The sequence below is a fragment of the Bos taurus genome, chromosome 1 (genome assembly GCF_002263795.3).
Source record: "Bos taurus isolate L1 Dominette 01449 registration number 42190680 breed Hereford chromosome 1, ARS-UCD2.0, whole genome shotgun sequence".
In the NCBI taxonomy this organism is placed as follows: domain Eukaryota; kingdom Metazoa; phylum Chordata; class Mammalia; order Artiodactyla; family Bovidae; genus Bos; species Bos taurus.
In genome coordinates, this window is record NC_037328.1 from 99,960,513 (window position 1) to 99,973,102 (window position 12,590).

The following is a 12,590-nucleotide window of genomic DNA, read 5'->3' on the forward strand; positions in this document are numbered from 1 at the left end:
TCTTTGTTTTCTGAATGTTGAGCTTTAAGCCAACTTTTTCACTCTCCACTTTCAGTTTCATCAAGAGGCTTTTTAGTTCCTCTTCACTTTCTGCCATAAGGGTGGTGTCATCTGCATATCTGAGGTTATTGATATTTCTCCCAGCAATCTTGATTCCAGCTTGTGTTTCTTCCAGTCCAGCGTTTCTCATGATGTACTCTGTGTATAAAGTTAAATAAGCAGGGTGACAAAATACAGCCTTGACGTACTCCTTTTCCTATTTGGAACCAGTCTGTTGTTCCATGTCCAGTTCTAACTGTTGCTTCCTGACTTTCATACAGATTTCTCAAGAGGCAGATCAGGTGGTCTGGTATTCCCATCTCTTTCAGAATTTCCCACAGTTTATTGTGATCCACACAGTCAAAGGCTTTGGCATAGTCAATAAAGCAGAAATAGATGTTTTTCTGGAACTCTCTTGCTTTTTCCATGATCCAGCAGATGTTGGCAATTTGATCTCTGGTTCCTCTGCCTTTTCTAAAACCAGCTTGAACATCAGGAAGTTCACGGTACATGTATTGCTGAAGCCTGGCTTGGAGAATTTTGAGCATTACTTTACTAGCGTGTGAGATGAGTGCAATTGTGCGGTAGTTTGAGCAATCTTTGGCATTGCCTTTCTTTGGGATCGGAATGAAAACTGCCCTTTTCCAGTCCTGTGGCCACTGCTGAGTTTTCCAAAAGCATCAGACAAACCCAAATTGAAGGAGACTCTACCAAAAAAACGGACAGGTGTTTCTTAAACCTGTCAAGGTCATCTAAAACAAGTAAAATCTGAGAAATTGTTTTATACCAGAGGAGACTAAGGGGTCAGAAAACTAAATGTAATGTGGGATCCTGGGACAGGAAAAGAGCAGTTAGAAAAACTGGGAAAATCCTAATAAAATACTACTAATAATGTACCAGTATTGATTTTGAAATTGTGACAAATGGTAATATAAGATGTTAACAATAGGGAAAATTGGGTGAAGGGGTTCCAGAACTCTCTACTATCTTTATAAATTTTCTGTAAATCTATAACTACTCTACAATGGAAATTTTACTTTTAAGCTCATTTAAGTTTGAGAGATAGTCAACTAGGACAGAGGAAAAGGAAGGAGGGAAATTAACATTTATTGAATACTATTATTTATTAGACACATCACTCAGCATTCATCCTTCTTACCTCCTTTAACACCACAGTAAGAATCACACGCAGAGCAGAAATTGAGGCTGAGAGAATAAGAAACATCTCAAGGTTCTATGAAAAAGTGAAAGTGTTGATCACTCAGTCGTGTCCAACTCTGTGACCCTGGGGACTGTAGACTTCCAGGCTCCTCTGTCCATGGAATTCTCCAGATCAGAATACTGAAGTGGGTTGCCATTCCTTTCTCCAGGGACTCTTCCCAATCCAGGAATCAAATGTGTGTCTCCTGCATTGCAGGCAGATTCTTTACCATTTGAGCCACCAGAGAGGCCCCAAAGTTCTATAGCTGCTCAGTATGTAACAAAATTGGGAATAAAGGTTAGAAGGGGGAGTAGTAATCACAAAGGGTTAAAGAATGCAAGGAGAGAAGGCAGAAGGAAGGGGGCAGTCCCTGTGACTCTCAACAATTTTGTGAAAATAGGGATGTTTTCTGACCAGACACTTCCCAAGAAAATAATAATTTTTGGCAACATGGCTTGTAGCTGTTAAGGCTGAGGTCTATGACAGTAAATGTTAAATATATTTGAAATCATTTCCTGTTTGCTGACTGGAATTATATACAACCATGTAATGGTTTCCCTTCCTGTGTTTTATTGATAAAAACTTTTTCTGTAAATTTAAGCTAATCTAAGGTTTTCATGTAGATTTTATATGACAAGTCTCAAAAATACTGAGTTATTTTTTTCTTTTTGCATTTTGGATACCATAAGTGAAGATGCAGGCATAACAATGGAGAAAAGAACTTTTGATCAATAACAGTAATTAGCCCATATAATTTACACATAGGGCAAGATAGTGTGCATTTCTGTGACATTTTCTTCTGAGGACGGGACCCTTGCTTAAACTGACTTCTCCTTCTCTGTGACTCTTCCTCTTTTATACCATCACCTGGCTAGGCCTTGTACTCGAAGGTGTAACTTGATTAGTGTAAACAAATGTCACTACTTAAGTCCACAGGATAGAGATTTTTTTTGTTGTTGTTAAAGGTATACATTTACAGCCAGAAAGTGTCTGTTCATCCTTTGTGGTTGATTTTTATTTCATCATAAATTATTTTCTTCCAGTGTCAGACCTTCAGAAGTCATAAACTTAGGTGTGAAATATATGGAAACACATGACCTTTACGATGGTGGAATAATACGAAAATCTTGCAGTAAGTTATCACTGTTGATATATTTTTATTATGTTATTATTTTATAGATTGTTATGAAGAAAACAAATAACTATGCTATGTGCCAGGAATATTGGTGGTGGTGGTTTAGTCGCTAAGTTGTGACTGACCCTTGCAACCCCCAATGGACTGTTCGCCAGACTTCTCTGTCCATGGGATTTCCCACGTAAGAATACTGGAGTAGGTTGCCATTTCCTTCCCCAGGGGATCTTCTTGACTCAGATTGAACCAGGAATGTTGGTATTCCATAATAAACCTGAATAAGGTCTTGTGATCTCCATTGAATAAAGGGAAGACAAAGAGGCTCAGAGATATTAAGTGACTTGTCCAAGCCTTCACAATCAACAAGTGGAAGAAGTGTAAAGTCTAAGCCAGAAAACATGTGGAAAGTGCCCAGTATAGTTTCCAAAATAGAGTTGGCACTGAAATGTTAATTTTCTCCCCTAAATATTTAAAAGATAAAAATAAAACTAAAAGTTTTTTTTTTTTCTCAGAAAGTCCCAAATCACACAGAATAGTGTATTTTTTTTTTAGTTTTGGCAGACCAGATAATTATTTAAAAAATTAATTAAAACAAAAAATTGTTATCATACTGAAGTGTATTATTTAGAAGAGAAGTGAGAATCATTCTGGAAGCTCCATCATATAACAAGAATATTTCACTCATTACAAATCTTTTGTCAACTTATGTCCAAGGGGGTGCTGCACTTTCATAGAGCAAATATGCTCATTTTTGTTGAAATTTTTGTTGTCAAAAGGTACATTATTATTTGTTAATATTCAATGCATATTTATAAACTAATTTGCTCCATAGGGGTTTTGCCAAGATTACATGAAATAATTATATGTGAAACACTTTAGTGCTTGGCATATTATAAAAACTCAATACAATTTTATTACTAATATTATTAATTATTATTAGTATTATACCTTGGAACACAACTTTTGGAATTAAATATGTTTGAGTAGATGTCCAAGGTCTGCCATTTACCAATGATACTTTACAGGTTGTGAATATTTCTCCTTTGGTTTGACATACACTGGTTCCCAAAGTATGTTCCCTGGTCTACCAGAATTAGCATCACTGGAAACTTAGAAAGGTAAATTCTGGGGCCGTATGCCCACCTGCTGGAGAAGGAAATGACAACCCACTCCAATATTTTTGCCTTGAAAATCCTATGGACAGAGGAGCCTGGCGGGCTCAGTCCATCAGATTGCAAACAGTCGGACATGACTGAGCAACTAAGCATCCCCACCCAACTAAATTAGAAACAGGAGTGGTGCAAGTGGTTTATGCTTAAACAAGCCCCACAGATGACTCTGATATCTGGTATAGTTTGAGAACCACTGACATAGCTTGTCTCTGAGTAGATGCTGGTTACAAGACAGCACAATGAAAAAGCACAGTTTTTACCCTAGAGCTAACAATCAAGAACACACAGAATCACATCTTTTTAATTAATTATTTTTTGGCTGAGCCATGTGGCATGTGGGGTCTTAGTTCCCCAACCTGGGATCCAACCCATGCCCCCTGCAGTGGAAGCATGAAGTCTTAACCATTGGCCTGCCAGGGAAGTCCCTAGGGTCATGACTTGAATTAAGTTTTTGTAGACTTCTATTCCATTTGCTAGGGGCTTCCTCAATGGCTTAGCAGGTAAAGAATCCACCTGCAATGCAGGAGATATAGGAGGTTTGGGTTTGAGCCCTGGTTGGGGAGATCCCCTGGAGAAGGAAATGGAGAAGGAAATACCCAGCCCAGTATTCCTGCCTGAAAAATCCCATGGACAGAGGAGCCTGGTGGGCTATGGTCCATGGGGTCATAAAAAGTCAGACATGTCTTAGCGACTAAGCACACAAGCATTCCATTATCCATTTATCCCATGAAGCAAAAAGAAAACTTTCCACTCTTCTTCTCATTATCTCATCGTGTGAATCATAGATATAGTAACACAGCCCTGGTTTACATTATAGCAAAATGAAATTGTACCTGCATATTCAAAATTTTAGATATATTGTTAAATTAAATACTCAAAAATAGGTTTCACCTCACAAAGCCTGCAATTTTCTTGCAGAGAAACTGGGCTTTTTCCAAAATTGCAGAATACCCGTTTTCAAAGGAAGATCGCAAAAGAATACAAAATGAAAAATAAATGAATGGGGAGTCTTGAGTTTCTTTTCGTCCCTTTGAATAAAAGGACCATGGCTTTATCTTGAACAGCTGTGTTTACAGGGTTTGCTGATCACTGCAGCTGTACCAGCTGAGTAACAGGAAGGTTAAATTTAAAAAAAAAGAAGTTAACTTGGAAATGTGCTAGCTCTTTCTGAGGAATTAATGATATTATACTTTTTTTTCCCCATCCTCCCTTAAAACTTGCTGTTGTGAAGGCAGTTTTAGGTCATTAAGCATTGGAACGTTGAAAGAGCTACCTGAAGTGAATAAACCAGCTTTTCTTCTAGACCCTGAGAAATACTTTAGGGAAGGCCCAGAGGAGCAGTGTCCCCAAATTCCAGAATTTCCATCACTTTCTGAAAGTAAGTCCTCAACCACTGTACCACTTCGTCCTTTCTCCTCAGGAAACTCAACCAGTTAAGAAAACAAAATGGAGAGACATGAAGGGAACACATGTTCACCTTGTAGATGGCAGTGAAATGAAGTGTGGTTTGACTATTAAGATTTATAGCTTAGTTGCTGGTCAGTGCTCACAGAAAGGACAGCTAATGGGCTGAAATACACAAAAGGAATATTTTTATTTTGCCACTTTTCTGAAGTCAGAAAGCCATAAACAATATGATTCTGCTATGAATAAGAACCTTTCCCCCCCAGTAATCTGAATTTTCAAATCTGATACCAGAGAAAGAGACATCCTAAGGCTGCTGCTGAACAGAATCTCTGCCAATCTGGGTTTGTTCTTTTCGTGTGAAACTCTATAAATGGCGGCTACTTAAAGTGTATTGTTTTAGAGCCTTCCAGCTGCAACACTAGGCTAATAGGATGAGAGGAAAAGAAAGCTTATCTTAGAACATAGAAGTGAATGGGTTCTGAACATTTGGAAACAAGATGTGCATAAGAATGCTCTATTTTTTTTCAGATTGTTATAGGGTTCCAAGTTTCCAAGAATTTAAAGAGTAATTCTGTACAAACATCCTACCCGCAAAGAGGGACACAACGGGAGTGCAGGCGATACAACCTGCTACTCAGCGAGGCACTCGGAAAGCATATGGACACCACAGGGAACTCATTTAAAATAATTAATGAAAAGAGACATTTTCAGCTTGTAGTAGTTAAAAGATCAGAACTGCACTCTAACCATCTGAGATCTGTGGTTTCTAAACTTTTCAAATCCTCTGCGATTGGGGTTCAACATCATCCTTGAGAAATAAGGAGGGAGGTGTTTATGCTTACACTTGAGGAAGTTTAAGCCTCTTGTCTCTGCTTGCTTCCCTATTACAGCTGGTCAAAATGTGTGTTTTTTTTTTTTTTTTTAAATTCCACTTGGAAGCAAGGTACAGCTGCCATTCCTCACCACGGTATTTCCACTCTAATTATTATCAGCTTCCTTTGCTTTTTCGCAGTTTCTCTTTTCTAAATCTAGCGTTTATTTGCTCTCAGGAGGATCATCTATGATACCTGCTCATTTCCTTTTAAAAACATGAATCCATAAATGGTAGGGCTTTAAATAACCTTTAGTTCATCCGACAGGGCTTTCAGTCTATCAGGCAATTGCTTTTTCCCCAGGATGATTCATTTTCAAGAATAAACATGGGAGGACTTATCTCATCCTGCTGAGTCACAGACGGAAGAGAATTTGGGGAACAGCGAGTAAGAAAAGATCCAGGGAGCCAGAACAAAGTGTAAAGGCAGTCCAGGCGTAGAACATGTACCCAGGAGGAAACCAAGATGGAGCAGAGTTAGAATTGAGGCAAGAGAAATAGGAGAGGGAGAATGCAGAAACCTGAGAGCCACGAAGTAGGAGAAAGAAATGATGAGCGCAGCAAATGACTCTTCTCAGATCTGGGAGCTCCTGTGTTTTTGAGGAGCCTTGCCGTCTGTGAGGTCGCACAGACACTACTGAAGTGACTTAGCAGCAGCAGCAGCAGCACATTCTGCAGCAGGAAAATTCTCCTTTGTTTTCAGACAACTGCTCCTCATGGGCAGGGAGGATGTGTAAGGGAAGGTTGGGGTGAATGACTGGTTGGAAATACCAAAAGTGCAAAGAAGTACTTTGACAAGTACATTTTCAAAGTTCACAGAGAATTTTTTCTCCCAGATATCTTAATATAAGTTTTCCTGTAATTTCCACACGATTTAAAAGAGATGCTTTCTTTCTTTTGCTTTTCTATTTTATTCTTCAGCTTTTCTTTCTTTGCTCCCTTCTAAATATTTCTACTCATCTGCTTTCTCGGCAAGGAAAACAGTTCCTTTTTGAAAAAGTTTCATCAACTTGAGAGAGACAGATATAAACTATTGAGGGTGACCGAACACATGACGCATGACACCACAAATGGGTTCTGTACCAGGCAAGAAGGCAGATTAAGTCTGTGCTGTGTTGTGCTTATTTGCTCACTCATGCCCGACCCATGGTGATCCCATGGACTGTAGCCCGGCAGGCTCTTCTGTCCATGGGATGGAACCTAGGGGTCGAACCCAGGTCTCCTGCATTGCAGGCAGATTCTTTACTGTCTGAGCCACCTGCCTGGGGCATAATGCTCCCCAGGTGGCATTAGTGGTAAAGAACCCACCTGCTAATACAAGAGATGTAAGAGAAGCAGGTTCGATCCCTGGGTCAGGAAGATCCCCTGAAGGAGAAAATGGCCAAATCCACTCCAGTGTTCTTGCCTGGAGAATCCCATGGATAAAGGAGCCTGGCAGGCTACAGTCCATGGGATCCCAAAGAGTTGGATATGACTGAGGTGACTTAGCACACATGGGGCATAAGAAGGAATTAGTTCAAATTTCCTCTGAGTAGTGAGTGGTGTTAGTCGCTCAGTAGTGTCCAACTCTTTGCGATCCCATGGACTATAGCCTGCCAGACTCCTCTGTCCATGAGATGCTCCTGGCAAGAATACTGGAGTGGATTGCCATTCCTTTTTCCACAGAATCTTCCTGACCCAGAGATTGAACCCAGGTCTCCTGCATTGCAGGCAGATTCTTTACCATTTGAGCTACAGGGAAGACCCTGTGGACTTAAAATGGGTAGGAGTTCAAAGGGTGAGGAAGGACAAGAGGAAGTCTAGACCAAAGAAACGTAAGGAAAAACGTAAGGAAATCAGGAGTGAAGTAGGGCAGATGTCCAAATGATTTCAAGCTGGCTGCAGTGGGTAACTCAGACAGTGTCATGGTGACTGAGTTTGACACAGATGAACAGAGTTGAGTTTGGAAGGTGTTGAGTTAGAGGTACTGGTGTGCTAGTTAGAAACAAAGGTCTGGAGAATGCCCCAGGATTGTACCATGCTCTGCATAATAATGGTCTTCAACTAGCTGATATAGAAATCATGTCTGCTCATGTGTGTATTTAGCCTCCCTGGTGAATACTGAATGCCTTCTCTGCTGGCACTTGTGTTGGATGGTGAAGGGACAGAGCTGACATGTAGAGGGACAGCCTTCAAAGTTCTTGAAGATTAGTTGGGGAAATAGATAAGGAAACAAATCATTACGTTGCAGGAAGGGGGACGTCTTCCAGGGCCCGAGAGTGGGCCTTGTCTAATACTCAGAAATGAATTGTCTGAGGAGACATGTGTGCTGACAAAGGAAGAGACTTTATTGGGAAGGTGTGCCCAGGTGGAGGGCAGGAGGGTAAGGGAACCCAGGAAGACGGCCTTGCCATTTGGCTCAAAGTGGTCTTATGGTAATGGGATTAATTTCCAGGTTGCCTCTGGCCAATCATTCTGACTCAAGGTCCTTCCTGGTGGCATATGCATCACTCAGCCAAGATGGATTCCAGTGGGAAGGATTCTTGGAGGGTGGAAGAATATATGGACTGGCGTCTCCTTTAGACTGTCCTTGTTGATGGTGGTGTGTTGGTTCCGTGTTCCTTACCAGGACTTATGGTTATTATGGTGCTTGGCCTGGGTGGGTGGTTTTAGTTAGTGTTTCCCCATCGCAATTATGTTTTACAGCAGAGGCTATAATAGCGATAAGCCCTGGGCACTGTGGGACCATATGGAGATTCATAGATGATTCTCCAGAGAAACCAGATCATGCCTGAGCTAGATAGTCAAAGTTATATGTGATATTATTCAGATTAAAAAAAAAAGGAGTATATGTTTCTTGCAAAGGAGCAGTGTATGCAAGGGTAAGGTGGTATGAAAAAGATGGATGGTGTGTGTATAGGGAGCTATGTGTAGTCCCATTTAAATGGCTGGGTTCTAGAAGGAACATGAGAATTAAGGCTAGAGAGGCAAATGGAAGCCAAAGCATAGAGCACTCAGCTTGCTATGTTAAGGACTTTGGTATTTATTTTACCAGAAATGAGGAGACATTGGAATGTTTCAGTCAACTGTTCTGAATTATCCCATTTTATCTCTTCTATTAATTCTTCAGTTTTTATATCAGTTTGTGTTATCCTTTTAATGATTATTATAAAGGTTACAATACTCTTTCTTTTTTTTTTTTTTGAAAGTTAACCTTTTAATTTCCTTTGAATCAACTTTATCTGACTCTGAGCCCTCATCCAAGCAGATGAACAGAAAACCCCTTTCTGGTCATTGTGGGGCCGTTCCTCCTCCTTGGATGACTTCAGGATCCAGGAAGTTTCTCTTTAGTCTTCTGGTTGCCACAGACATCCTCCCCATGATAATCCTTGAAGGTCCCTTGAAGTCAGAGTTGGGAGTTTATCTGCTTCAGCACTCCATGGGATGTGGGAATCTTTGCCAGGCTGAGAGTCCTGGTTTGGGGTCCTGCTCCTCAAGACAGCCACACCAGAATTCCCTCCGAGAACGTGTCTTCCTGTTTCCTCAGGGCAAAGCACTTGATACCCGCTTCCTCAGCACAGGGGGAAGTCTCTCCCTTCATCTTCAGGGTTATTAAAGCCTTTGTCCTGTACCCTCCACCCATTATGAGCATCTGCTGGGCTTTGTTGGTATTTAGTCACACAGTCGTGTCTGACTCTTTGCGACACCTTGGATTGCAGCACACCAGGCCTCCCTCTCTCTCACCATCTCCTGGAGTCTACCCGAGTTCATATTCATTGCATTGGTGATGCCATCCAGCCATCTCATCCTCTGATGCCCTCTTCTCCTTCTGAACTCAGTCTTTCCCAGCATCAAGGACTTTTCCAATGAAATGTCTGTTTGCATCAGATGACCAAAACACTGGAGCTTAGATTTTTACAAATGAGCCTTTGAATTCAGGCTACTTCTGCCTTCAGTCCTGCAGAAATACTTGAAGTAAGAACACACACACACACACTCTTTCTTGTGTCCTTTAGTTCTTCTTGGGGTACTAGGCTTCCAACTGAGATTACTTTCTTTCATTCAGAACTTCCTGCAGTATTTCTTATAATGTCTGATGGGTCTGATGGTTAATCATTTTCCAGGCTTTTTGTTTCTGAAAGATGTCTTTATTTCATTTTGACTTTGAAAGGATACTTTCACTGGATTTAAAACTCTAGATAGCAGTATTTTTCAACTTTTTAAAGATACTATATCATTGCTTCCTTGCTCCCATAGTTCCTGTTTATAAAGTTCCACTCTTCATACTATTGTTACTTCTTTGAATGTAATATTTTTTTCTGACTGTTTTAAAGGTTTTTCTCTTTATCTTGGTTTTTAGCAGCTTTATCATGCTGGGCATAAATACACTTTTCTCTGTATCTATTCTGCTTGGGGTTGATAGGAATTTTTGAGTGCATCTTTCTTCAATGTTGGATAATTCTCAGCTATTATCTTTATTTCTTTTCAATTACCACTTTCCAGTCCTGCTGGGATTGCAATTACACATATTTTGGACTTTAATTATATCACAAATGTTTCCTGTGTTCTTATATTTCCATTTTATTTTCCTCTCTGGGCTTCATTTTGGATGTGTTATATTGATTTATCTTTGCATTCACTAATCTTGTCTCCTCTGCAATTCTTTTAAACCTATGATATTAGTTTCCCATGTTAGATTATATATATGTGTGTGTGTGTGTGTGTGTGTGTGTGTGTATATACATATATTCAGTTCTAAAATGCCATTTGAATCTTATATATATATTCTAATTCTCAGTTGAAAATACTTATTACTTATGTTTTAAATTACTTTATGTCATCCATTTTGTCCAAATACTCTCTCTGTTTTCTTTAACATATTTATAATTTAAAGTCCTGGCCTGCTGACATCAATATCTGGATGATCCTTGGATCTGCTTCTAATATCTATTTTTCCTTTTTGGTTATTGGTCACATTTTATTTCTTTCTTGCAAGTCCTATAATTTTGTACATTTTCTGGTACAGTTTTTTTAATTGTATGACAGAAATTGTGTAAAAGTTCTATAGATAATGAAGTTAATGTTATTTTCTTTCCTTAGTTGGACGAAGAGCATGAAGTGTGGTTCGTGTTAATTCAGTTAGGAATTGAGTTCAGTCAGAGCCTGGTCATGGCTGCAGTTAGACTTTGTTCACTTTCAATTTCAAATGTTTGTTTAAGGCCTCTCATGTTAGTGTAGTTATTGTCTTCTAAGTACTGTAAGACTGCGGGAAATGTTAATCTGCCTCCCCAGTCCAATTCATGGTCTCCCACACCATCCAGCACTCAGATTAAGTCCTGTAGGGAACCCTGGGCACAGTTACAAAGTTCCTCTGGATTTCAGTCCATCACATCAACCCACACAGTCATCCAAAGCCTTCTGATTTTCCTTTCCCTTTAGAAAAGTCTCTTTGTCTGTGGCAAACTTGTTTCTTAGCAGTGCCTGGACAGGATTAATCCCCAGAGGGAAGAAAAGATTTGGCAATCTCAGCTCACCTGAGAAGGTTCTACCATCTCATGTATTTTAATTTGATAATCTTTGTTTCCACAGCCCTCTATGGCTTTAAGAATATCGTTTCTGTAATTTTTTTTCCTTCTATCTAGTCCAATGAGAAGGATGACCTGCTGCTGCTTATATCCTACCCAGAAACAAAATTCCTTTTGAAATCTTTAAACAGGAAAATGCCATGTCCAGATTTGCATTTTAGAAAGCTTTCTGGAAACTGTGTGGTGGATACATTATAATGGGGCTAAACTGAAGGCAGTGGATGTATTAGAGCTGTGGAAACTTGTGTGACATCAACTACCTGCTTTTCCATGTTCACTTTGCCTTTTACTAGTTTATATCTGGATAAATTACATAACCTACAAATTCTCAGTTTTCTCATCTGTTGAATGGGACCAATGGTGCCTGGAGTTGTGTGGATTAATTTTAGCAGTGACTAGCCCATAATAAGCATAAATGGTAACTATTATTATTTTGAAGATAAGGAGACCCTGAAAGGAAGTAACTAATCTGAGAAGTGTTGCAGAGATAAATGAAAGGATTATGTGCCCTGGTGAGATGTTAAGACATGTATGATTGTCAGGTTTCTAGCCTGGATAACTGTGTCAATAAAAGAGGCAGTTATTGAGAGAGGACTTATAGGAGGAAGAGATGGTGTAGAGTTAGTTTCAGACTATGTTGAGACAGAGGCACCTGTGGGTCATCAACCAAGGAAAGCTAGCACTTTTCCAAGAAACTGACTATAGTGGGGAGGAAAGATAAAGACCGATAACTGAGAAGCCACTATAAGTCAGGAGAATTACAGTCAAGGCATATTTTAGAATTAGTTTTATTTTTTAGTTCATTTTTTCTTCTGATTTTAGATAGAATATATGCACATTATAAAACACTGGCTAGTAAGAAGTAAAGAGATTCTAAAGAACACAGCAATAGGGGGTCTAAAGAGCAGCCACTACTTCCAGGCCTGAGTTAGATGGGGGAAGATGTGCACTAGGGCTGAGACCCAGACCTTGCAGGAGTGGGTTCATCCCTGTCTCACTGGATGGCAAGATGGCAGAGCTGCTGCAGGTGGAATTTGCAGAAATCTGTTATCAGATTCTCTCCCATCCACAGGGGGTGCAGAACTCACTGCAGAGCCATGAAGGGGGTGCAGGGGAGGCTGTCACAGGGAGGAATCACACTGGTGGCCTTCCCCTTGCCTCCTGGGGTATTATGGAAAGTCATTCACTGGATGGTGGCACACAG

General features: G+C 40.0%; 1 protein-coding gene across 1 annotated transcript in view; it reads left to right on the forward strand.

Annotated features, from left to right (window-relative positions):
* Nucleotides 1-12,590, forward strand: part of WDR49 (WD repeat domain 49) — a 171,909-nt gene that overhangs the window by 137,265 nt on the left and 22,054 nt on the right. The window contains exons 17-18 of the mRNA XM_015472863.3: nt 2,284-2,372; nt 4,776-4,922. Coding sequence (XP_015328349.2) covers nt 2,284-2,372; nt 4,776-4,922 — 236 coding nt within the window. The remainder of the gene's footprint in view (nt 1-2,283; nt 2,373-4,775; nt 4,923-12,590) is intronic.